This window comes from Ostrinia nubilalis, chromosome 1 (genome assembly GCF_963855985.1).
Source record: "Ostrinia nubilalis chromosome 1, ilOstNubi1.1, whole genome shotgun sequence".
Taxonomy (NCBI): Eukaryota; Metazoa; Arthropoda; class Insecta; order Lepidoptera; family Crambidae; genus Ostrinia; species Ostrinia nubilalis.
The window spans coordinates 333,280-358,873 of record NC_087088.1 but is presented as its reverse complement, the minus strand read 5'-3'; the positions used below and the strand labels follow the sequence as shown (position 1 = coordinate 358,873).

General features: G+C 39.3%; 2 protein-coding genes across 5 annotated transcripts in view; one reads left to right on the top strand and one right to left on the bottom strand.

The window, feature by feature from the left end:
- LOC135074877 (putative aminopeptidase W07G4.4) overlaps positions 1-25,594 on the top strand; it is a 166,754-nt gene that overhangs the window by 39,362 nt on the left and 101,798 nt on the right. The window lies entirely within an intron of this gene.
- Positions 6,613-17,778, bottom strand: LOC135074547 (phospholipase ABHD3). 2 transcript variants are annotated; one of them, XM_063968910.1, is made up of 7 exons: positions 17,513-17,778; positions 16,579-16,748; positions 12,256-12,472; positions 11,549-11,744; positions 10,425-10,615; positions 9,772-9,877; positions 6,613-8,365 (listed from the first exon to the last, which is right to left on the bottom strand). In XM_063968910.1, the coding sequence occupies exons 1-7, from the start codon at positions 17,615-17,617 to the stop codon at positions 8,160-8,162; spliced, it is 1,191 nt and encodes a 396-aa protein (XP_063824980.1). In that variant the 5' UTR covers positions 17,618-17,778; the 3' UTR covers positions 6,613-8,159. The 2 variants fall into 2 exon arrangements, with proteins under 2 accessions (XP_063824980.1, XP_063825057.1); XM_063968987.1 differs by lacking the exon at positions 17,513-17,778 and adding an exon at positions 17,131-17,327.

Below are 25,594 nucleotides of genomic sequence, written 5' to 3'. Positions count from 1 at the left end.
CATCGATTGGTTGGATTGGTCAGCGTAATGATCAAAACAGTTACGTCAGCAGTTTTGACCAATCGTATCGCAGAATCGATGAAGCGCGTCTGGATCGGAGACGTTAAAAATTACCGTAATGAGGGCTATCGTTTTTATACTTAACAGTTGGCACCCCTGGCGATTGACAGGACCTTACTCTACAGTAGCGCCATCTTGATGAGTGCAAATGCGATAGTCCTCCTACCACTTTCGCGCTCACCAGTTGGTGCCACTGTCTTCGCTACTAGCAAGTGACAGGACCTTACTCTACAGTGGCGCTAACTGGTGAGCGCTAAAACGATAGCCCTCATTGGGGCTCTGAGCTACTGAATAATGAGTTTTCGTTGGTCGCTCGCAGTGTGCAGGCGGCGACGCATCGGAGCTGATGCGGTCGCGGGCGCGCGGGCTGGGCGCGGCGCAGGTGCGCGTGGCGGCGGCGGACACGGCCGAGCCCGCGCCGGGGCTCGCGCGCGCCGCCGCCGCCGCGCGCCTTGAGCTCGTGGCGCTGCGCGAGCCCGACGCCGGCCTGCCGCGCGTGCGCGCCGCCTTCCACGCGCACGTGTGGCCCGGCCTCGTGCGCACGCCCCGCCAGCCCGCCGGTGAGTATGTGGGCGCGTGCGATCGTACGACACGACTGCTTGCCGGATTATTCCCGTTCCCGTAATTTTGCAATATCCTGTTGTAACTAAGCTTTAAGTTTACTAAGGTACCTGCATGCCAAATTTCAAGCGTCTAACTTAAGCGGTTTAGATTTTTCATACAAAAGGATTTTCCCGTTCCCGTTGGAATTTTTCCCAAATTTTTGACTTCACCATACCATTTATATGCTTATGTTAATTATGGGCTAGTGTCGGCTCATATACCCATTTACCTAACAACCTGTACATACCTCCACAAAATTACAGCTCTAGTGGCAGTAATTTCCAAGCAAAACCTCGGACAGACCGACAGACAGACAGACATATCGAAACTATAAGGGTTCCTTGTCGCGACTACGGAACCCTAAAAAGAAGAACCACAGTATTGAGTTCGCACGGAAAATATTCGCTAAAAATTCCATTTTCGTTTATAATTTTTTCAACCAATTGTTTAGGAAATTCCTACTTGTTATAATAGAATAGAATAGAATAATTGTTTTTCTGTGGATAATGCGTTTATAATCGGTGTAGGTACATACTTGAATTACAAGCTAAAGTATCTAATCTAAGTACTTTTTTCATGCTTAGGTAAACCATGGAACCGATTTCGATTCGTTCGTTTCAGCCGAAAGACGGCCACTGCTGGACAAAGGCCTCCCCCAAGGATTTCCACAAAGACCGGTCCTGCGCCCCTCGCCTCGCACTAGTTGGACCGACGATCTGGTGAAGGTCGCGGGAGGTGCCTGGATGCGATTTCGTTTTTTTTTTTTTTATGTGATAGGAGGCAAACGAGCAGACGGATCACCTGATGGTAAGTGATTACCGTCGCCCATAGACACCCGCAGACCCAGGGGCGTTACAGGTGCGTTGCCGGCCTTTAAGGTAAAGATACGCTCTCCTCTTGAAAGCTTGCAGGTCGTATCCGTCCGGAAACACCGCAGACGACAGTTTATGACGACGACGATTATGGGCATTTAATTTTCATGACAGATTCTCGCGAGCCCGACCTCCCTTCGGCGGCGGAGTCGGAGGCGGCGGAGTCGGACGACGAGTGGTCGGAGTGGTGCGCGGGCCCGGGCGCGGAGGACGCGTTCGCGGCGGCGTTGGCGGCGCTGCCGGGCGCGGCGGCGGCGGCGCGCGCGCTGCCCGCCGACCGTGCCGAGCGCCTGGCGCGCGCCGAGAACTTGGTCGCGGCCTTCTGTCGCGCCCTCGGCACTCCGTTGGACTGACGTTAGTTATGTCATTTTATACAACTCTCTTATTCCGTGAGTCGATTGTGATTCTTATATTGATTGACTACCGCAGGTGTTTATTACGCGGCCAGATATTTGATTAACCACTTGTAGTGAGTGAATCCTCTGTATATTAGCTTAATATACAAACGGTGGAGTGGGCTTAATATACAAACGGTTTTGCCTATAAAGGCTAAATATATATTTTTTAATCTCTTAAGTTCTTAATGTTTTAATACTGGTATCGTTACAGCCAATGAGCTGCTGTCACAGTGACATTTACATAAGTAATGTCTCAATATCACCCTATAGTCCATTCAGCGTAAGATGGTGATTATGACAGTTCTATTTAGTGAGGCGCTCCTTATAAACCTAATCGATATTTTTTAGAATCGAGAATATTTTCTATAGAAATCTAATCGCCTTTTATTTGTTTGATTTTTAATCTTGATCAAAATTATATCTATGAATTTGAACTATCTGGAAATGGAATAAACGTGAATATTCTTAGTGGTACAAAATAAATCACAAAGAATTAAATATATGCATTTTATTCCATAAAACATCAAAATAACAATAACAAACAATACGTGGAGAAATCGCATAAAACAAAACCGTCATCAAAGGCAAACGCACACGTACTGACTTAGCTTTGACCTGCCTGAGATAATAATCGTGATTCGATGGTAAGATGACCACCATGCCGATTACTGATTTATTGCGATTGTTTATGTCCCATCCCTATGAGCAAAAGTTCCGACTAACGCAGAAGCAATTCATTTAATATTTTTTCACAATTTTTTCTAAATAATAAACTAATAAATAATTAGAAATTCTTGTTTAGGTTAATTGAGAAAGATTAGTGATTGATATTTTGGAAGGATGAAAACACACAAAAGTAATTGATTTTTACAACTCAATATTTTTAATCGTAGAAAGTTAGAATCATAAAACGAAACGTTTTATCTGTCTAAATCACCATCATAAGTTGAATGAACTATAGAAGAACAAAAATACCTGTTTGTATTATTATTATAAAGAGCTGTGGTTTTCTGAATAAAGAAAAATAAAAATAAATAAAATAAATAGAAACGTCAGAATCACCGATTTATAGAGAATGGTCAGAATAGAGCTCCGTGGGCTTTTATAGTGATTATTTGTATTGTAAATGAGGCAATATGTATATGTACAAGTTAAATATCCAGTGTTTTATTTATGAGAATAGATCTACTGGCCTTCTTACAGTACCTACTTAAATATCACACACGTGGACAGCAATTAATCGTGCAACAAATAAAACACAGAAACTAAAATCATCGTTTTATTGTGTTAGATTACATGATGTATAAGAGGCATGTCGGCACTGAATGTTCCAAACATCAGTAGCAGAGTAAATACAAATGAGTAGGTCATCTTCATAGAATCGCACCGAGCGCGGTTTGTATGTGAGCGCGCCAATATACGTATGCGGCGCGCATGCACACACTGACAAAATTCTAAGCTAAATTTTGTCAGTGTGTGCGTGCGCGCCGCATACGTGTTGGCGCGCTCACATACAAACCGCGCCCGTGCGTTTCTATGAAGATGACCTACTCATTTGTATTTACTCTGTCAGTAGTTTGCTTTGGAGCATTCACTAACATAATACCACAGAACTGCCTGTTGATAAAGACAAACTCAGCGTTATATCAACAAACTTAAGAGTCGGGTAACTTCGACCTTTTCTATTTTAAACTAAATTCTAAAGCTTTTGCTAAAGAGAAGTTATCCTACGTGTAAGCTCGAAATTTCAGCGTGGTTTTGAGAGCGCGTATGATGAAGCATTTGTGCTAAGCACTTACAACCATACAAACCTATTCATGGATCACATCGCTTTGCCCTCAGACATAGTGGTTAGTTCGGGTTCCCGATACCGAATTAATGTAACATACATTAATGTATCAAGATTAAATTATTTTAATTCGACTTGATATTCAATTCCCTATAATGGATGTTAGGCTTCATGTAAACATGAGATGGATCCACCCACATCCACAGCACTCATATAAATGTGATAGACCTTTAAATTTGTTTATTTATTACGATCATGATTTAAGAAAAATAATTGCAATGGAGCCAAGATTCCTTTAATTGACACGGTCTTAAAGTTCTCCATAAAAGCGTTTAGGCAATTATGTAGGTAGGTAAGTATGATATGTGAAGTTTATTTACAGAATTGATATCAAATAAAGGCACTAATAATTGTGTAGATTTAGTTAACACTTGTTAAATCTTGATAAATTTGACATCCAAAGGCCTAAAATATTACTTTGAAAGTATTATTATTATTTCCAAATACAATCAAGGCGATGCCTTTGTTAGCTTATTTTAAAGGTTAGGTTACAGAATCCATTCTGTTAAAATACGTAAAAAAAACTTACAAAATATGTAACCATACATACTTATTACAATACTTGTGGGTCCCGACTCCCGAATCAATCGAGGATTTCGTTTTTTCAAATCATGTTAATCCTTCAAGATATCACTTGTTTGTATCTAATAATATCCACATTCCACACATTGCATCGGCGAAACATTCAAGGACACAAAAAATGTTAATACATAAATTCATTTTAAAATTATATAAATATAATATAAACTCAACAATTTACATAAAAATTTGTCATTTTAAAAAACATTTAACAAACAACAGCAGTACCTACCTCTAAAGTCCTGTCTCTGAGCACGTAGAATTTTGTCCAATGACCCCAAGCTACCCATCCTTATTGCTCGCGCGTAATTATGTAGCTGTTGCGCTCGCACACTCACTGGAGGCGCCCGTCGCACAGTCGCGACAGCAATATAATTACGCGCGAGCGATAAGGATGGGTATCTTGGGGTCATTGGACAAAATTCTACGTGCTCGGCGACCAGACTATAGCATGAACAACTTTCGTCTTCGAATCGTTTGCGTATTCGACAAAATTCGATACTCAACCTTCTAATTAAAAGATAACGTGACAATTTTGATGCTCAAAATAAGTTCCGTGCCACCATTTTTCATACTAAGTTCACTTTACGGCACGTTCACAAGGGCGCTGTTGTAGTTTTTGTACTAAATTCTTTGATGGCGATTCGAATACGCAAACGATTCGAACTCGAAAGTTTTTCGTGCTAGTCGTACAGTTTATAATAACTACTCCATAATGTTCTCGAGCGGCGCTGTGTAATAGTCTCCATGCACCAAAAGTATTGAAATTCACCTATTTTCTTACAAATAAAGGCAAAAATTTCAATTCCTGTTAGAAGCACAAAAATATTTAAAAGTAAAAAGATATCGCTAAATAAAAGGTCATTGACTTTGATGCAAAGCATTAATAAAAAGCTCAGTGGTGGAAGTCGATATAGAAAAATCGATTTTTTCTAAGAGACACACGGGCATGACGAAACAAGTGTAAAGGTTCCTTGTCAGGACTATGGAACGGTTAAAAGTATTAAATGTGATATTTATGTGGTAAAATAAAATTTATAAACCAAAATATTGTTTCTTTGTTAATCGTCTGTTTCAGATGAAATTGTACTACCATCGACGTTTGCTTAATAGTGTACCTACATGTAACCGGTGCGCGACTGTTTAAAGTGCATCTTTATGTAATTTTTAAGCTGACAATGTTAACCATCACTATTGTTTCGTTTAACACATTTCATACTTTATTAATTAAAATTATTTTTCTATTATATTCAATAATTAAAATTTAGGTAATTAATAAACACTGATTTTGCTATTTATTTAAGAGGTGTAGTTTAAATTTTCTTAAATGATATTTACAATAAAGTCAAGGATTTTTCAAAATATTTGCGGAGTTAAGCGTCGTTCGGAAAATTCGCCAAAATTTGACTATATCATAGGAATCAGGTGAAAAAGACTATAATAAATCAACCGACAGTGAAGTGAAAAAATCCGAATTACCTATGTCTGGCATAAAACAAAATGGCGACCAAGTCGCAAGCCGGGGCGAAGGTCATAAAATGACACGTGACAAGTAGTGAAATTATTGCGGGGTCAATGAACTTTTATTCAGATTTATTTCGTTCATACTCGAGATTCAGAACTTACGATAGCTCGAGTAGCGATTGTTGTTCCATTACTATCGAATGGTTCTGAATTAACTATTTATTTCGTTATCTATATATATAAAAGAAAGTCGTGTTAGTTACACCACTTATAACTCAAGAACGGCTGAACCGATTTAGCTGAAAATTGTCAGGGAGGTAGTTTAGAGCCAGGAGAAGGACATAGGATACTTTTTATCCCGTTCGAATAAAAAAAAAAGTCTGCTTATTTATTGCCATTAGGGCGGAACAAAGTTCGCCGGGTCAGCTAGTTTATAATAAACGCTGTATGAATCTCGTCTTATTTTTTTAATATTTAACGAGTATAAAATTAGCTTAAACTTGTATAAACATTTGAAATGCACCAATATTCCTAACTAAAACTATTTTTATGTAAATATAATACTCTCACTCGATTCCTTCGTTCCCTGTGCGTGATTCATAACGCTAATTTAACGCCCGTATTCACAAACGATGATGCTTAAGTAAAGCAGCAAATCGAACGCACAGCGTTGAATAGAGCTCTGCGATTGGTTCATGTGTCTACGCGCACCGTGAGACATCATAGTGATGTTTGTGAATATGGGCGTAAAAGTACTTAATTTTAAACAGATGAAAAGAAGAGCGGCTCGTAATTCCATATAATATTAACTCTTTTTATTTAATTATTATCATTAAGTTTTGCCATGGACGGTATCAGCAACTTATTGTATGGCATCATGTCGAAGTATCGAATTTTATTTTTATGATAAACTATGGAATCATTTTAAGCTTACTTAAAAGTTACCGACTACCGTCTAAAAACGAATGCTTTAATTATGCATCTCAGCTACTGACAAAAAGTGTTTTTGTGAAAACAACAAATCTTTGAAAGAAGGATGTATTCTCCTCAAATTCCAGAATACACTAAACCATGAAATATTCAAGAACCGAGAGGCATAATCAAATTACTGCTGGATTTGATTATTCACCAACATTATTTGTACAGGATCGTTTCTTTAACAGCGTACGCAACTTACACCCAAGAGACGAAGTCTCGAACTTCAAACCCTTAAACTATGATATCACAATATTATTGTTGTTCGCAATGGATAAACTACGCCCTTAATTCATTTATATTGCGTCCGGTCCGCGATCCGCTCTCAGTATGGTCTTATCAACAGATGCATTAAATAGAAATCGTCGCTCACAGCGGTAGGCCCTCAATATTTCTAAAATACTTCGTATGAACGAGTCAGGGGCGCGGAATTCCAAGTGTACAGCGATGACGCTGCGCTCCGAAGAGGAATTCAGACACGGTAATACTATCTATACAGTATTCTAACTCGGCCATATTTTTGAAATAAATGTCGCGCGGTACGTCACTGTATGACAACATGCGATAGGGCTGCCCACCCGCAGACCTTATTTTCATTACATCTGCCTACTTAGAATTTCTATCTAGTTTTGTGAATGTATTTTGTGATTGTAATTTTTATTTTATTTTGACAAACAAAATACTTTGCGAATGAAATAGGATAAAGATGCATGTTGTTTTGTGATTAGTAGATTTAATAAAAAAAAAAATATTTGTGTTAAGATTTAGTAACAAATCTTATAAAACGACCGTAAAATGTATGCGTCTCGTACAAAATGCGTTATTATTATAAAGAGTGTTAGGTAAATGGGTTTATAAGCCGACACTAGCCCATGTTAACATATTGTGCATATAAATGGTATGGGTGAGTCAGAAAATTGATATCATCATTTTAATAATTTTAATTTTCATACAAATCTGATTATATAAATTTTATTTTATATGAAAATTAAAAAAGAATTAATGATGATATCACTGACTTCACCATACCATTTATATGTTAACATGGGCTAGTGTCGGCTTATAAACCCATTTACCTAACACCCTGTATAAATAGGTACTTGTAATTATTTTTATAAAAAAAGAGCGCTTACTGTTTAAAAAGCAACACATCGTCCGTTTATTACTGTGGCACATTCGCGACACCCCCGACTTTTGCATGTCGAGCGCATACCGAGATTTTAATTTCGAAGTAAAGCTCGCGTTTCGTCCGTTTACATGAAGTTATAATACTGTATGATAGTATTACCGTGATTCAGAGCACATCCTCATAAACGGCATTCCGATACGGTTGCACAAGAATGCGTATCGTGGCGCTCCCTAGGAGAGGGCAGGGTCGCGGGCGCGCAGCGGGCCGGGGCGCCGCAGCAGCGCCGCGAAGTACTGCTGCGCCAGGCGCGCGATGTAGTGGTGGCTGGGCGGCGCGCTGGTGGGCCACCAGCCCTCGAGGAAGCCGATGTGCCCGCCTCGAGCCGTCACCAGAAGGGCCACGCTCGGACTCTCTTCGGCTTCGCGAACGGGAATCGCTGGTAAAAGAAATTGACGATGAAAATGACTATAGTAAAATTCTTGGACATGACACACCGCGCGCCGTCACAAAATAGAAAAGTACGAAGCTAAAGCAGGCCTCCGTCACTCGCCTATGCCGGCCGAGGTAATTACCTACAGCGCGCGACAACTGCGAGTTGCAAATCAGTCGTGCGGGGCCGCCACGCGCCTGCGACGACACGCACCTATACACGCTCGGTCGATCGTCGTCGCAATCAAGGTTTATTGTTCCAGCAGCACTTGAGCTGCGCTGCCGTTAAATTCTGAATACAAATAAATTGGCCAAGTGCGTGTCGTGCCACGCGCAGGGTTCCGTAGTTGTCCGTCGTTGCCACAATATATTTCAGAAGCAAGCAATTTCTTCATCTAAAGTCACTTACTATTTTCTTCTAAGGAATTTTTATTAAGTAAGAAATTTTATAATACATTGAGTTAAACGAATACTACTCTTATGCCCGTTTTCACCATCAATCCCATTTTTAAGTGATTCCTATGTAAACAAAATTCCTGTTATTTGTTTCCATAGGGGTCACATAAAAATAGGGGATTGATGGTGAAAACAGGCATTAAACTAACTGATTTATCTTAACCGTTATAGTTTTCCTGAAAGTTCATAAAAAGCACTATTATCATGAATTTTTCCATATTTTTTAAGCCAACAGTTTAGTTTTTAGAAGGGGGGACCGCCCTAATCGAACAAAAATTGGCACTTTAAACTTAAATAATATGCAAACAGATCGCTAAATGGAAAAATTGTCTTAGAAACCCCTAAGCCATTTTAGACCTATCCAACGATACCCCACACGACGGGGTAGAAGATGAAAAAAAATCATCCCCACTTTACAAGTAGGGGAGCCACCCTAAAAAAATTTTTTTCAAAATTTTATTCTACCGTTTTCTCGGCGTGATTAATATACATACCTCCACAAAATTACAGCTCTCTAGTGCCAATAGTTTCCAAGCAAAACCTCGGACAGACAGACAGACATATCGAATCTATATGGGTTCCTTGTCAGGACTACGGAACCCTAAAAAGTTGCACTCTTGTGAGCGTATTAGTATGGTGCGATTTTTAATTTGGTTAAAGTCATGTAACTATACAGAATGTCCCGTAAAGAGCATGCCAAACTTAAGGAGATGATACAGTAATCGATACCCATCTATAAAAAATATTTTTTAAGTATCACCATTTTCTTTACGATTTTTTTTTTCGTTTTTATTATAATTATTATTACAAGCTTTATATTGACGTCACTTGTTAGTAGAAGAGTTGTGTCGTACGGAAAATTTTCCAGACTTGGTCACAGGAATCATCTAAGGTGTAAAAGACTATAAAAATGATTACTTAATATTACTTTCCTTGTTATAATTATAATTAACTCACCATCGAGTGGCTGGAAAGGGTCATCAGCAGCACATAGGCACAACAGAGGCACACGGACTTTCGACAACTTATCGCGCAGTGTCGCCGCGCGGTAGTACGCTTCCACCTGTCAAGTAAACAAAAAAAAACACGGATTCCATCAGTCGCTATCGACTTGTTGCGTTCGTGATAACTTCAACAACTTTTAAGTTCCGGATATACTTCATCATCATCATTTCAGCCATAGGACGTCCACTACTGAACATAGGCCTCCCCTAATGCTTTCCACGTTGATCGATTGGTAGCGGCCTGCATCCAGCGCTTCCCTGCTACCCTTACGATGTCGTCGGTCCACCTTGTAGGTGGACGTCCCACGCTGCGTTTTCCTGGTCCTGCGTCCCAGGTTCTGGAATGGAGGCCGCGTACCGGATATACTTAATTTAATGAAATAACATAAGTATGTTAAATAAGTTAAATACTCATTTGTATATTTATTTATAGTGCTATGTTTAGAATAAAATATGAAAAAATATAAAGTGTAAAATAAAATATCAACGAGATATTTTACTCTTCAAATCGATTAATATTAAAATTAATTTTGTTTGTTAGTATCCCAAACAGTATAAAGCTCGCCCTACCAGTATAAGAAGGAACAAAGCGCAGACAACGCTCACCGATCCGAAGCCGAAGTGCTTGGTGGTGAAGGCGGCGTCGAACTCGCGCACGGAGCGGCTGCGCTGCACCGCGGCCCAGTCCCACGGGCCGGCGCGCAGCGGCGCGTGCGCGCGCAGCGTGTTGCGCAGGTTGCGCGCCATGTGGTACGACAGCAGCGCGTTCAGCGGCGGCCGCTCGATGCACTCCGAGCCTGCGGACCACACGCGTCAGCACTAAAGCCTGCTCCGTGAGCACGTAAAATTTTGTCCAATGACCCCAAGCTACCCATCCTTATCGCTCGCGCGTAATTATATTGCTGTCACGACTGTGCGACTGGCGCCTGCAGTGAGTGTGCGAGCGCGACAGCAACATAATAACACGCGAGCGATAAGGATGGGTAGCTTGGGGTCATTGGACAAAATTCGACGTGCTCACGGACCAGGCTTTAGTAATGTACAAGGCTCGATCGAGGCTTCCGAGTCCTTTTGCCGAGAGCTCAGTCGTTTACAGGGCTCGCCTCGTGTGTATGAAGCTCGACGACTCGGAAGTCTTTTTTAGAGTTCGAGCCTTTTTCGGGGCTCGCCTCGTTTGTATGAAGCTTGGAGTCTTTCGCTGAGCTCGAGCCTTTTTGAGAGCTCGAGCCTTTTTGAAAACTCGAGCCTTTTTGAAAACTCGAGCCTTTTTGAAAGCCCAGTTAACTTTTGTGTTAAGATCGTTCTTTTAAATAAAACTGCAGAATTCTGATAAAATACATATTTGAAAAACGTTTTTTACAAATTAAACAATGACTATTAAAAATCTTATAATAAAAATTAATGTTGGTGATGTTTTTTTTTATTTAATTTGGAGCTCTTTCAAAGGTTCGAGCTCTTTCGAAGGTTCAAGTTCTTTTGAAGGTTCGAGTTCTTTTGAAGGTTCGAGCTCTTTTGAAGGCTCGAGCTCTTTTAAAGCCTCGAGGCATGGCTCAGAGAGCTCGCAGCTCGGCTAAGCTCGGGGCACCGAGCCTACCGAGCTCACTGAGCCTTGCCATTCCGCCTCGAGGCTTCAAAAAAAGGACTCGACGCCTCGAGTCTTGTACATCACTAGTCAGCACTCAGCCGCTGCACACCGCCGCCCCCTCCCGTCGCGTCCGCGCCGCACTCACCTTTGACGACGTCGAGCGGCGACGACACCACGAGCGCGGCGTCCACGCCGGAGCGCTCGCCGTGCTCGGCCAGGTAGTGGCCCAGGATGAGGCCGCCCAGCGACACGCCGGCGCACAGCAGCGGCCCGCGCCCGCGCACCGCCGCCACCACCTCCGCCAGGTCCGCGTGGCTCACGGCGCAGTACAGCCGCGGCGTCTGCGCGCCGGACAAACATTCACTGACGGATCGGTTTCATACAGACACGCAACGTTATTACGAATCCTATGTGACGGTGAGTCGGTGACACCGAGAGTGGCGGCGTCGTCGAGCCGTATCATCAACGGAAGGCGGACGACTCTCACGAGCGTCACGGAAGTGCTCAAAGAGGGAAGAACACAGAGACAAGCTAATAATGAGGGCTATCGTTTTAGCGCTCACCAGTTAGCGCCACTGTAGAGTAAGGTCCTGTCACTTGCTAGTAGCGAAGACAGTGGCACCAACTGGTGAGCGCTAAAGTGGTAGGAGGACTATCGCAATTGCACTCATCAAGATGGCGCCACTGTAGAGTAAGGTCCTGTCAATCGCCAGGGGTGCCAACTGTTAAGTATAAAAACGATAGCGCTCATTATTAACCCAACGCTCCCACAACGCCCATCGAGTTCCCTCAATGAGACGAGCCACCGTCTACCACAGTTCGTCTCGCTCGGACCGGGGCGGGGCCACTGACCGTGAGCGGCAGGCCGCCGAGCCCGCGGTTGTTGAACACGACGCAGCGCGCGCCCAGCGCGGCGGCGGCGGCGGCCAGGCAGCGCACGTAGTCGGCGCGCGAGTCGCCCGTCAGCCCCGGCAGCACCAGCAGCACGGCGCCCTCGCCGCCCGCGCCCGCCGCGCCCTCCGCCCAGTCCAGCGCCACTTGTCCGCCGTCCGACAGCTGCAGTATCTCCCTGCAGGTGACGAATCATCTTGTGTACAGAATACTATTTCAAAACAAAAAAATATTCCAAAAACAACTCGACTACCTAGGTTTCATATTTAAATGAGTGGTAATTAAACCGGCTTCTTTTGAATACCATTTTTGTCCTCTGACTGAATTACTAAGTCAGTCACCATCAATGCATTTCCATGTAATACAGCTCTGTAAATACAGCTTAGTGTGGTAGGCCGTATACAGAAAGAAAGCCGGAAACTTATAAGCGCTTGGAAAATATATGTACGCGCGCCGATAAGCACTGAACGGCGCCGACAACACGCGCTGGACGCTGCCATTTAAAATGACATTCATTTTTAAGGCGGATTAATCCGTCGTTGGCGGTCAACCTGATGTACGCATGTATCCGTCATTGGTTTTGAAAAGGTTAAGTATGGATCAAACAAAAAGGATTGATTCTACTGCTCGAATGCAACAACTTTCCCAAAGAAACAATATCATTTAAAAAAAAACCGGCCAAGTGCGAGTCGGACTCGCGCACCGAGGGTTCCGTACAAACCTGCAAGGTTTACAAAGTTCGTTCATTACGACAATCGAGTCATAACTATGGTATTTTTATTGCAAAATGAAATTCATAACATTACAATGGGGAAAGTAACTACTTAAAAGGAGAATGCCCAAAAGTGGTATCGCTCGAAATCTAATTGTACATTGAGGGTACCACACCGTAAATTCCTTTCTTCATTTGTAATGATTTGCGAAATTGTAAAACCTCCGGAATAAAATCCGATTTTAATAAAAAGTATTGTAACAATGAGCTGCAATCAGCAACACCTATCACCGAGCAACGACACTACGTAGTTCGCACGGTTGTCAATAGATGGCGCTGTTCGTAGTTAGCTCGCGGTATCATTTGATTTTTTCCTGTCCTTAAGTAGTCAGGGCTAACCACAAATCCCTTTCCCCTTGCAAAATGGTATAAATAACATTGGTATGCACGCAAGATTATTTTGTGTTTATATCTGATCCTTATCAAATAACGCTAGCTTTGGCGTAGCTAGGGTTTTTTTTTAGGCAGGGTAACTATCTACAAATATAAGGTGTTATTTTTTATACTGATCATACTTTACCAACACATCTAATAAAATCATACAAATAAGACCCAAGTGTTTTTTCAAAAAAATTCAGGCTAGTTTTCGAGTAAAACGACAAAAAATGTTTCGAAAAAAATTAAAAATAAATCATCCTTTGAGCGCGGTGAGTACCTACTCGTTTACGCACTATCGTAGTAGCCGGCCGAGGGCAACGACCGCTGCCACGTGCCGCGCCGCGTGAGTCGGCCATATTGATATCGCTGCCAGTCGCTCCGCGCCCACAGCCCGCGCCGAGCCGCCGATCGGCATGCGGAAGCGCAACAACTTACAACATAAACAATCGTCCCAGTCCGCCCAATGTCCTCTAACGTATTGAAGTGTATGTGCGAGTTATTACAATGCCGCGCTTGATAAATAACAAAACGCAGGTGAAATTATGTTTCGGGCACACTGACTGGCCGACGAGAAACATTGACGAATCGAAAACCTTCACACCTTGCCGTATCCTGACTTGATGAGATCCCGTGCGCTTCGAGGACGAAGTTCTGGATTTCAATTTCAATCACCGGCACAGTGCTGGCGGTACCCAGATGCGAGCGCCGCAGACGGCGGCTTTTGCGTAAAAATACTGAATGCCTTATCAAGGAGTTGTTGCCAGAGGGCCACGACCGCGACCGTGTTCTATCGATGGATATTGCGGAAGTCTACCTAGGTACATACCTACCTACAGTGTGATTTGGACAGATGAGTGCTTGTTTACGCGAAAGGGACTTTTTCCGTAAAAAAGTTAGTGCGCGAATTGTGAATACAACATCCGACGTGGTGTCTAGTAAACAGCAATCAAGTGTGCAGCCCGGAAGCATTACCTCAATTCGATCGTGGCTAGATTAGACAGTGCAAAACAGTGTTTACGTGAACAAAGTACAACAAAGGCTTGACGTTCAAAATGTATTGTGATTAGTGTAATAATAACCTAGGAACTTAAATAACAACATTCAAAATCGGTAAATGTGTGAATAAGTAAAATCAATGAATCTAAAGTGTGATGGCAAATCATAATTTAGGAATTAAAACCAGGAAAATTAATCAGTGAGTTTTATTTACAACACCTATTCATATTCAATATTAGGGTGCATTTCCACTGAAGCGAAGCGAAGTAGTAATAGGTATGTACCTATCAATTTTTTATTACGTCTCTAAATAAATTGCGTAGGCATTACGAAACCGTAGATATTGAATTCCAATTTCTATCCTTTTTTAAATTTCTAGTTTAACGCGGATGATTCGCCTCGGTTCGTTGGAAAAATCCCCCGCTATTACACTAATGAAAATACACTTATTTACCTACTTATGTGGCTAGATTTTGTTTCTCCCAGCGCGTAGTACCTACCTATTAACATGACGTAACATCGTACATACTCACGAGTGATAATTTTTGGTAACGTAGGTTTAGTGTAATCTAACCTTAATGTGTGTGAACGTTGAATGAACGCGCGCGGCCATTGTTCGTACTCGTATGAATGAAATGAGTAAAGAAAGAGAGAGAGGCAGTGAGTGAAGACAGGATGGTTGTAAAAATAATATCTTTTTTTTGTTAGGAAAAGTAAAAACAAAAACTAGCCTGAATTTTTTTTTTAAAACACTTGGGTTGTATTTGTATGATTTTATTAGATGCGTTGGTAAAGTATGATCAGTACAAAAAATAACACCTTATATAAAACAAGTATTCTAAGGTAAAACCTGTAGCTATGCCAATGGACACCATTCATTTCACTTAAACCAAAATTACGTCAAAGTCCGGAGTTTTATAAAAAAAAATATGCGGTATGATTATTTTTTATTTATTTATTTTTCCTATATTTGCATTATAGGTAGGTACCTACCTCAGCGTTTTGAATTTTTGCGTTGATTTAGAATTTCTCACAGTTTAGAGGCAATTAGATTTAAGAAGTGTTTGATATGAATTTCAACTTTAATATCTCTACGCGTTCATGTGAAAAAGGGTAGGTAGTAAGTTTATAATTATTAAAAAAATATTTTATGTCATGTAAGCAAAAATAATATTTTAAATTTTATATAACTTCAAATTTATCATTTTCGCAATTTTTCCTTTATCTGTACTATATATATAACGTTGCTTCGTGCCGAATTTCAAGATTCTGAGTTCACAGGAAGTACCTTGTAGGTTTTGATTCCCTAGCGTGTGACGGAAATTCGTCTAAGGTGTCGGTATAAACTGCTGTATCTTTTGATCGCGTTAACTTAGAAGTTTGATTTTTTTACTTCTTAAAGGGACAATAGATCTAGGTATTTGGTATAAATTTCAATTTGATACCTTTATTCGTTCGTGAGAAATAAGGTAGTAAGTTTCATTTTATTAAAATATTTTTATTATATTATATAACTAAAAAAATGTAATTTTCGCAATTTTTCCTATATTTGCATTATATGACAATGCTTTATGCCAAATTTCAAGATTCTGAGTTTACGGGAAGTATCCTGTAGGTTTTGATTCCTTTGCGAGTGTCGAAAATTTGTTGAAAATATCGACATAATCGGCTGTATCTTTTGATTGGCTTGGCTTAGAAGTTTGATATTTTCACAGCTTAAAGGGACAATAGACCTGAGTATTTCATGTGAATTTCAGCTTGATACGTTCACGCGTTCTTGAGATAAAGGGTCTTGACAGAAGGACGGACGGACAACAAAGTGATCCTATAAGGGTTCCGTTTTTTCCTTTTGAGGTACGGAACCCTAAAAAGTGATTAATTATGATAATTTGTGTCCCATCAAAAACATAAATGTGAAATGAGAGCCAAGTTCAATATTATGATACATGCCTTGGTTGTTGACTTCAACAACAAAAAAATGAGATCTAAATGGGTGCCAAGTTCAATGGTCAATTTTGAGTGAAATTTTGAGCAATCTAAAATCAACTGGGGCTGAAAAGGGACTAGTGCCTGTTTTCACCATCAATCCCTAATTAATTAGTATAGCTTTTCTGTACAAAATGTAGTTTGAGAGCTACCGGCGATATTTGACTGCAGGCAGCAGTCGAGTACGTAGCACGGACCCGATGACTGTCTGCAAGCGTGACTCCAGACACCAAGGTGTGGGCCAGTAATGCTCGTTCAATAACGGCACATTCTCTTCTAGGAATTCACGAAATTCACCTTTTCGGCATATCAGTATAGGTTTCTGGAAATAAAATCAGCATGTTAATTCCATGGTTAATTCTGTATTTTTGGAACCAGCATCTTCAATGAAACTTTTCTACTTAAACTTATTAATATCTAAATATTTTTAACTGTTTTAATATAAAGGATATTAAAGGTACAAAGTATGTAAATCAACCAAATCTGTATAAAAAATTCAAGTGTAATGGATAATAGATATCATATGTTTAACATAAAAATGGCACATAATTATAACTGTTATGTAAAGATTTGTTTAAGGCAGGCATACTTTTCCATTTCTACTAATCATAGATGAAAGTAGGTATGCACTATGCAACATTAAAATACAAGTTAATGAAACTTAATGTAGTTAATAACAATTGTAGTATGTTATCAAGACATACCATATATGTATTATGACCATAGATGAACAAATGGAAGTATGTAATTTTTACATGCATCTAGCCAAGTGGGACACTCAACCTAACTTGATAGTTATCACGATGTTTTTCCTTATTAGTGGACCCACATGTAGTGAGATCCAAAACAAGAACTTCCTGTTCTTGTAAGTGTTGTTCCCGATCCAAATAGGTAAATGTTTAGTCACCAATGGGTTATTCTCATCTTGAAAGTCTAGTAGGTAGGTATCTACTACAAAAGCTGGCCTTGATTAGGGCCTAAACATTTGAATGATAAAAATCAATAATTTATTGTATTTTAACACTATAAGTCACTTGTCTGAATCATGTATAGTAGGTACCTATTCGATAAGATAATTCATTTTACCTTGACAGCTTCCACTAGATAGTAGGTTAGGTATATTACGGATAGTGATAGGCCCACCAAAACTTCTTTTTTTACCTCAAAAATGTACATAAACAAACCAAACATGCTTAAAATGTATTAAACAATTCCAAAATAAAGTTAAAGTTTACCAAAAGTAACAACTAGATAGTAAAATAAATCTAAACAAGACAAATGCCTAAATCTACACTAACACATGATGCCGACTGTTTCTTTTCTTTTCACTCACTGCTGCAAGCACGCAGATGACAATGACAGCAGTTATGAACATGACAGCGTCAATGATGATGACAGCATCAGCTGCACAGTTATCTGTGATCAGCTGTCACACAAAACCATGAAGCTACAGATAAAAATGGAGGCCAGACTCCCAATACCTACTTGAAGCACAAACTAAGTATCAGTATCTCGCTCTCTGTGGGCAGACTTGCTCTTTCTAAATAAACAAAAAATATAAAATTGCTCAAATTCAATGAAACCAATGTAAAATCTTTATTTCTTGACATAGGTATCATTAAAAATGATAAGTGTAGTTACTGGTAAAACGTTTTAGGAAGAAATTACTGTAAAAAATGTGAAAAATGTTTACAATGATCCAATGTCGGAAATCACGAAATAAACACTTACGCGTGGAATCTTATGTCACTTCCAGGACAGCACGTACTACCGCAACCACGCACTACAAAATTTTGCACCAATTCTTGTGATAAAACAATGATTATTTCCTGTAAACAATCTCAAACGAAATTAACTGCTTAATAAACAAAATAGTAAACAACCGCCATGATGGGCCGGATTGGGCCGATGTTGCCACATGGTACCGATTACCCAGGAATTGGGATTGTAATTCCCTGATTCGCCAACACATTAAGCCTAAATGGCCGACAATTTTGTGATTTTTTATTTAACTAGGTAATCTTAGTTTCAAATATTAATTATTTATTTGTTTAACTTCTGATTTGGTTAGTGTATTGGCTATTTCGAAGAATTTACAAGGAGATTTAAATCAGAAGATAGCAATACTACAGTTCACACTAAAAAGAGAGGTAGGGCCGCAGAGAGCGAGATAGATATAAGTAGGTATTTGACTCAAGTTTTGTTCCAAACTCTGCCCTCCATTTTTATCTGTAGCTTCATGCACAAAACTTAACTTTTTTGATGTTGGCAATTCACGTCGACTTTCAACCGATTTTAACCTAAGATTTTAACCGTATTATAATTATAAAACAATACCTCTAAAAAAATCTATTGATTTTCAATTCGATCAAAAAGTGCAACTTGTCTAAAGTTGTTAACTTTACTAATCCCCATATTTATAAATCTCTAGTTAAATTCATTAAAATTAACAAAATTAATTTGTTACAAGCAAGAGTTAGCAGTAAACTTTTCCCAAACTAAACCTCCCCATTTGTGTTCATCTTGTATGTGTTATTTTTATGTATGGATTGTGTTGTCTTATTTTTTTGTGATGTCTCTTTGTTTTAGCTATTTTGCTTAGTATACCTTAATTTCTCAAAATACCTACACTGTGTAAAAGCTGCGCACGTGATATTAATAAAAGAAGAAGGTAGTTGTTAGCATTGAGCTCAGTGGGCGGACTGGCGGCGTAGCATGGGTTGGCCTTGGCACCCGGGATGAAACTTAACTAAAAGCACCACAACTTTACTGAGACTCAAAGGGTGGGAAGGGGTATCATCTATCATCCTTCATTATATTATTTAAGGCTTGGTATTTCTGCTAAAGTAGGTATTTCGCGCTGTCAAAATCTGCGCGCGCAATTCTTCGCCAAAGACAGCGCGCCAAAGAGCTCCCGCCACAATTTCCAGCTACATAGTATAGAAATACGCAGTTGGTTAGGTTAGGTCGACTTCCTTCCCTTCAAGCGTCACACTCACAACACTTTCTAATACAAATCATATCCAAGTGATACAAATTAAAACACCTTACAGACTTTTTGGGAATATATTCTAGAATCGAATAAATATGAAATATAACTGCAGAAGTAAACACGGTTCAAAGTGGCCGTGGCGTCGCCTGACCTTCTGGAAGTTCTGCGCCGGCTTAAAGAATTTCAAGATAACGTCACCCGACCTATCGGTAGGCCCTTGGAAGCTTGAGCGACTGGAAAAACATTTTATGATAAGTTACTCTTAGTAGCGATTATTTAGAGCTTGGATAATAAATTATAGTTATTGCAATTCACGAAGCTTTGCATGTGGTTAATAACATTAATCAGTACACGCATTAATTTTGTTCAGTCTCTTTGTTTATTAATAAATAAAAATATCATACTAAAATTGCAGAAACATATTTGTTTGTATTGGTCTGGGTGTTTTCTTTCTATAATATGTATGACGTATGTACGGGGTTCTGTATCGAAAATTACTATGAGCATCACACGCGGTTACCTGCTTACCTCTGTGCACTCATGGGAGTTTAAGCAGAGGTCCCTAGAGTTTGACTTTGAGCTTTGTTTATAGTCATTACGAAGCAGACTGATGGGAAACTGCACTGTCTTGAATTCGAAAGGGCAATTTGACGGTGTTAGGGGAATTCTAGGAATAAATACAGAGTCTCCTCATTGAGATTGAGACATTTCAATTTGAGATTTCACTTGACATTGAACACAATCTGACATGGAGTTTTCAAACACTTGTAAAAATACAAAGTAATTAAATCAAAGGCACTAAGTAGTATTGATATCAACTTCGAAGAAAATGACTGCCAAAATTACTTTCTACCCGTTCCACACGTCTTTCATGAATTATATTAAGGAATTGTTAAGCTAAATTTCAAGTAGATTGAACCAAGGAATCATTTTGTCCCATACAAACTTTGCCCCCTTTTTTCACCCCCTTCATTTCATGACCTCATTTCGGAAAATCTTTTCTTCTGAGATGCCTACGTCATACAAAGAACACACCTTCCAACTTTCAGGTCTCTACGATATCCGTCAGTCATTTAGGACAAAGCATTTTCATTAGTTGTCCAATACTCTATCGTTCCAGGTATGTCATTGACAGGAGGGCGCTACTAACTATCTTAATGGGTTATTCATTAGTCCCAACTTTATGCCACTTGACATTTCAGAATCGTTTGACTTTAGATACCTAAGTGATTTGATATTCGGAGTCTTTTAATGAAATCAAGTTCTGAAATAACTTGAGGTGTTGTACCCGATCAAGCTTTTCATTGCAGGACAGTTAAATGGTTTTATTATTAGTTTCTTCTCTAAGTCTTAATTTGTCAGAGTAGGTAAAGGCTCCATGAGAGCAAAATTTAGCATTATAATATAGTTTTTAATTTTTTTCTTGAAATATTTGACGCCTTGTAATCTCTCGTTAATATAGGTCCACACAAATAAATAATGTTTGACTTCGACTTTAATAATTATGCTCTTACATAATTATAAATAAACTAGGTTTCCGCCCGCTGCTTCGCCCGCGTGGAATTTTTCGGTTTTTATATAACCTATTACACTCAGATATAATGTGGCTTTCTATTGGTGAAAGATTTTTTTAAAATCGGTTCAGTAGATCCCGAGATTACCCCTTACAATTTAACAAATATACAAACACACAAACTTTACCTCTTTATAATATTAGATATAGATAGGTAATTTGAAACCCTATTTTGTTTTATTCTTTTTTTATTTTAAATATTTCACAATCCAAACTAATATTTACTGTAAGTAAATGCTAAATAGTAAATATTAGTTTGGATTGTGAAATATCCTACTAATATTATAAAGGCGAAAGTTTGGGTGTCTAGATGTCATGATGTCTGGATGTTTGTTACTCTTTCACGCAAAAACTACTGAACGGATTTTGTTGAAACTTCACAGTATTATTGTTTATAACCCAGATTAACATTATGACGATATGTGGCAAATAAATTTCAATAAATAAATAAGACGTGTCTAAAAAGCGCCATCTATCGTCATTGGTTAAAATCTACAGCACTGGACAAACTACGGTATGACGTTCGTAAATATTTATTCGGGGGAAGCCGTGAAACGCCATCTATCAACAACGAAGTAAAACATCATATCTAACGGGGGTAAAACGAAGTCGCGGGCTGCCGCTAGTTTATAATAGGTAGCTTTCCCTCCGCAACCTTATTGGTATTCCATGTATGTGTCTTTTAACTGATTTCTGTTAAACATTTCATGTAAAATTTGTCCAGTTATAACTCTATTTACATCTGCATCTGTAAGCAAGGATTCATGTTCTCCAGCCCAGATGCCGAGTACAGAATCGTCTTTCAGTGACGTGCAGCTGCCCCTATATTTGACCTAATTTTTATTATTTATTTGTGTCATTGTGCTCTTCTAAAGAGTGTAAGACGATTATATGTAGGTACTATAAAAATGTAATTTTAACTCATTGGTTTTGTCTCATATTTGAGGAATGTACTATGTATCATGAGTAGGGTCTTAGTTTAAAAAATTCAAAATTCAAAATTCAAAATTTCTTTATTTTCTTATAAGACACATTTACAGGGGTTGGGTGTCTCCTTTTAAGTTTAGAAAACCTGTATTAGGAGACGCCCGCTCTTTCGATCAGTTTTATATAATAAGAAAATAAATAAAATTACATGATTTTTTACTTACAAATTAATTCGTACCAAAAAGTTGTGTGAGTATGAGATATTGTGTGTGTGGGTTTGTGTGAATGTGTGCATGCGTTAGTTGTTTCTTGTGTTTGCTTGTTCTCTAATTGTGATTTATCTTAGTTTAAAAGGATGCCAACGATTTAAATTTCAATAGGTAGACAAAATTCATAATATTCTTAATTATAAAAAATTTTAGCTTTCTCCAGTAACACTGATGTTATTATACTGTGACTCATCAAAGTCATCATTGTCAAAAATATTGACAAATCGCGAACTGTCACGACCAAAAAACTGACACGCGTCCGTCCTCCGTAAGCGCCACCGCGCGACTGATTGAGATTGTCCAAGCCGTCATGGGCGATTTTTTCCACATTTTTTAACATAGTAACTAAATAAGAGCCAATATAAAAATTTCATCCGTTAAAAGCCCTCAAGTTATTTCTGAACTTTAGTTTAGTAAAAGATTCAGAATCTCAAATCGCTTATTTAAAAAATAAAACCATAAATAGAAAACGAATAGAGGTAACTTTGGGAATTTATTCTATCGAGTCAACTTCATCAAATCGTGTTTCCATCCGTTAATAGCCCTAGAAAATATCCTCAACTATGCCCAAATAAAATCTTAGCCTTTAATTTTACTGTTTAGTACCTCAAAAATGAAAAATGAAAACCTCATTTTCGCCATTTTCACTGCTACCCGGCCTTAACCCAAGTCCCATGCCAGTCCCGCTTGGTCCCATTTTGGATTTAGTAGGGAATTTAGTGCAATGATTTGTATGGAGACCCCTCCACTTTGGTATAGAAGGCTCATTTTTGCACCAGTTGTTCTTTGGGTGCTCCTGTGTAGATTTCCGTCGGTAGACATCGGGAGCCCCCCCTGTGGTAGCAGGGGGAGGCAGGGCCGCGCCGACCGCCGCCAGCGCCTGTGTGCGGAACCTATGAAGCGCCTCTTTTCTAATGAATCGTCATAAAAAAACGAATTTAAATTTTTAACGAATATTTTAATTGTTAATTTTGACTAAAATAAATGTTCTCCAGTTTTACAGTACTTAGGGGCCGTCCATATATTACGTCATTCTAAATTAGGGGGGGGGGGTTGGTCTGCGGATGACGGTAAATGATAGATAGGGGGGGGGGGGGGGTGTTTCGAAATTGACGTCATTCTTATTTATTTATTTATAGTTTATTGTTCACCTACAAAAAGATTATTTCTAAAAAGAAATTTCTTCCAGCACACCTAGGTTGGCACCCGGGGCGATCACCCCCCCCCCCCCCCCCGTCACAAGTCCTATGGCACCCCCTGGTACCCCCCCCAGGATTTTTGGGGTTTCCTACCGATTGAAAGACAATCGCACCCCCTACCCCCCCGTATCATGACATAGACCGCAGATTTGCCATGCAGATGTGCCAGGGAGTACTAATCTGCGCGACTTGTGTCACCCCCTGATGCTTGGCACCCGGGGCGGACCGCCCCCACCGCCCCCCGCTACTGATTACATATAATACTAGCTGCCCGCCCCGGCTTCGCCCGTGGTACTTACGTGTATTATACATATAAACCTTCCTTAAGAATCACTCTATCTATTAAAAAAAAAAAAAAGGTGATTCTACAAGTGTTTTAATTTTGTCAAACTGGTAATGACGTCAATTTTGGGAGAAGGGGGGGGGGGGTCATTAAGAAATGACGCTAGGATGATTGTAGGGGGGGGGGGGGGTCTAAAATCTGAAATAATCGATGACGTAATTTATGGACGGCCCCTTAGATAATATTATCATAAGTGTATTATAACTGGAAACCACTTAGGAATTAGGATACTAAATAGGTAAATCCCGTTCGTTCTGCTTGCCAATTACTACGAAAAGGAAAACTCGAACTAAATTTTTACATACTTAATACAAAGAATTGTATACTTAAATATTAATAACAAAGAAGCTGACTTTTTTCTAATCATAATAATACTAATATGACTATTATACCTACCTATGCTATGTTTAAAAAAACAGCAAGTCTAACATTTGCAAGAATATTTTAATCATACTTAAATTATAATACAGGGTTTGGCGGAAGGTTAGACAAACTTCGTGGGTGTATAGGTAAGGTCATTTTAAGAATACAAGTTCGCCCATTTGACCCTAAGTGGTAATTTTTTTTTATTTGATATTTTTGTTTTCATTTAATTTTTTCCGAAATTTGACCTAAAAACTGCTTTTTTTTTCTCGCGTGTTTTCAATCGCTTTTATTATTTTAATATCGAACATATCTTTAGTCAAGTAAAATACATTTCAGATCCAGATAATGATTGGATAGCTAGTTACGAGCCGCCAAAGTTTAACAAAAGTACTAATTAAAGTTTTAATCGGGACATCCTAACATGGTGTCCCGATTAAAACTGAGCGGGCGCCCTTTTATCACACTTTTTTCTTTTATTTTATTACTTTTATGTTTTTGCTGTGTGTTTAATAGTCTTTTATTACTTATAGTTTGTGCTTTTTCTACCTTAGCTTAAAAGCTGGAAAATTTAAGATCAGCTACGGGATATTGATTATTATTATTTTGATTTTTTGTATGGAAAAATTACATTGTTTTGCGTAGGCAAATACTTATCTAATTTGATTGCAATCAATTCAATCATTATCTGGGTTACTTATCTAATTCAATCATTATCTGGATCTGAAATTTTTGACTAAAGACATAATATTCGATATTAATATCAAATAAAAAATGCGGTTGAAAACATGCAAGAAAAAACATTGAAGCAGGTTTTAGGTCATATTTTGGAAAAAAATAAATATAAACAAAAACATCAATTAATAAAAAAGTAGGTCACTTAGGGTAAAATGGGCGAACTTGTATTCTTAAAATGACCTTACCTATACACCCACGTAGTTTGTCTAACCTTCCGCCAAACACCCTGTATACTGTGGTTTTGACTTGGCTATCTCTTTCGTTAAAATCCCCGTGGCGGGGAATCCCCGGGACCCCATCCCGCTTGTGTCGCAACTCGCACGCATCGCATCGGGTTGCGTTCATAAACTCACTCATAGTCATAAAAAAATTGTATTACAAACTCGGCGCCTCTACGGTTCAAAATAACTATACTTTATTTGAGGTTCAAAAGAACTGCCGCCGTTTTACGTTGAGCTCGTAAGTAATGTAAACTAAAACCCTAAGCGCTTAGGTTTTATTAATCTAAGCCTAAGCGTATAAATGAAACCATAAACTTGAATCATAATAAACATATAAATATTGAGAGACTTGTTTAATAAGCATAATATTTGTTTTGTTGTGTACAAGGCTTATGTTGCGCATACTGTACCTACTTACTTATCGATACTCCATTAAAAAAAAAAAAATAGGTGGCAGTAGCGGCGCGGCGCCCCTATTGTCTTGGCGCCTGTGTGCGCCGCACACATCGCACACAGGGGCGGCGCGGCCCTGGGGGGAGGGGG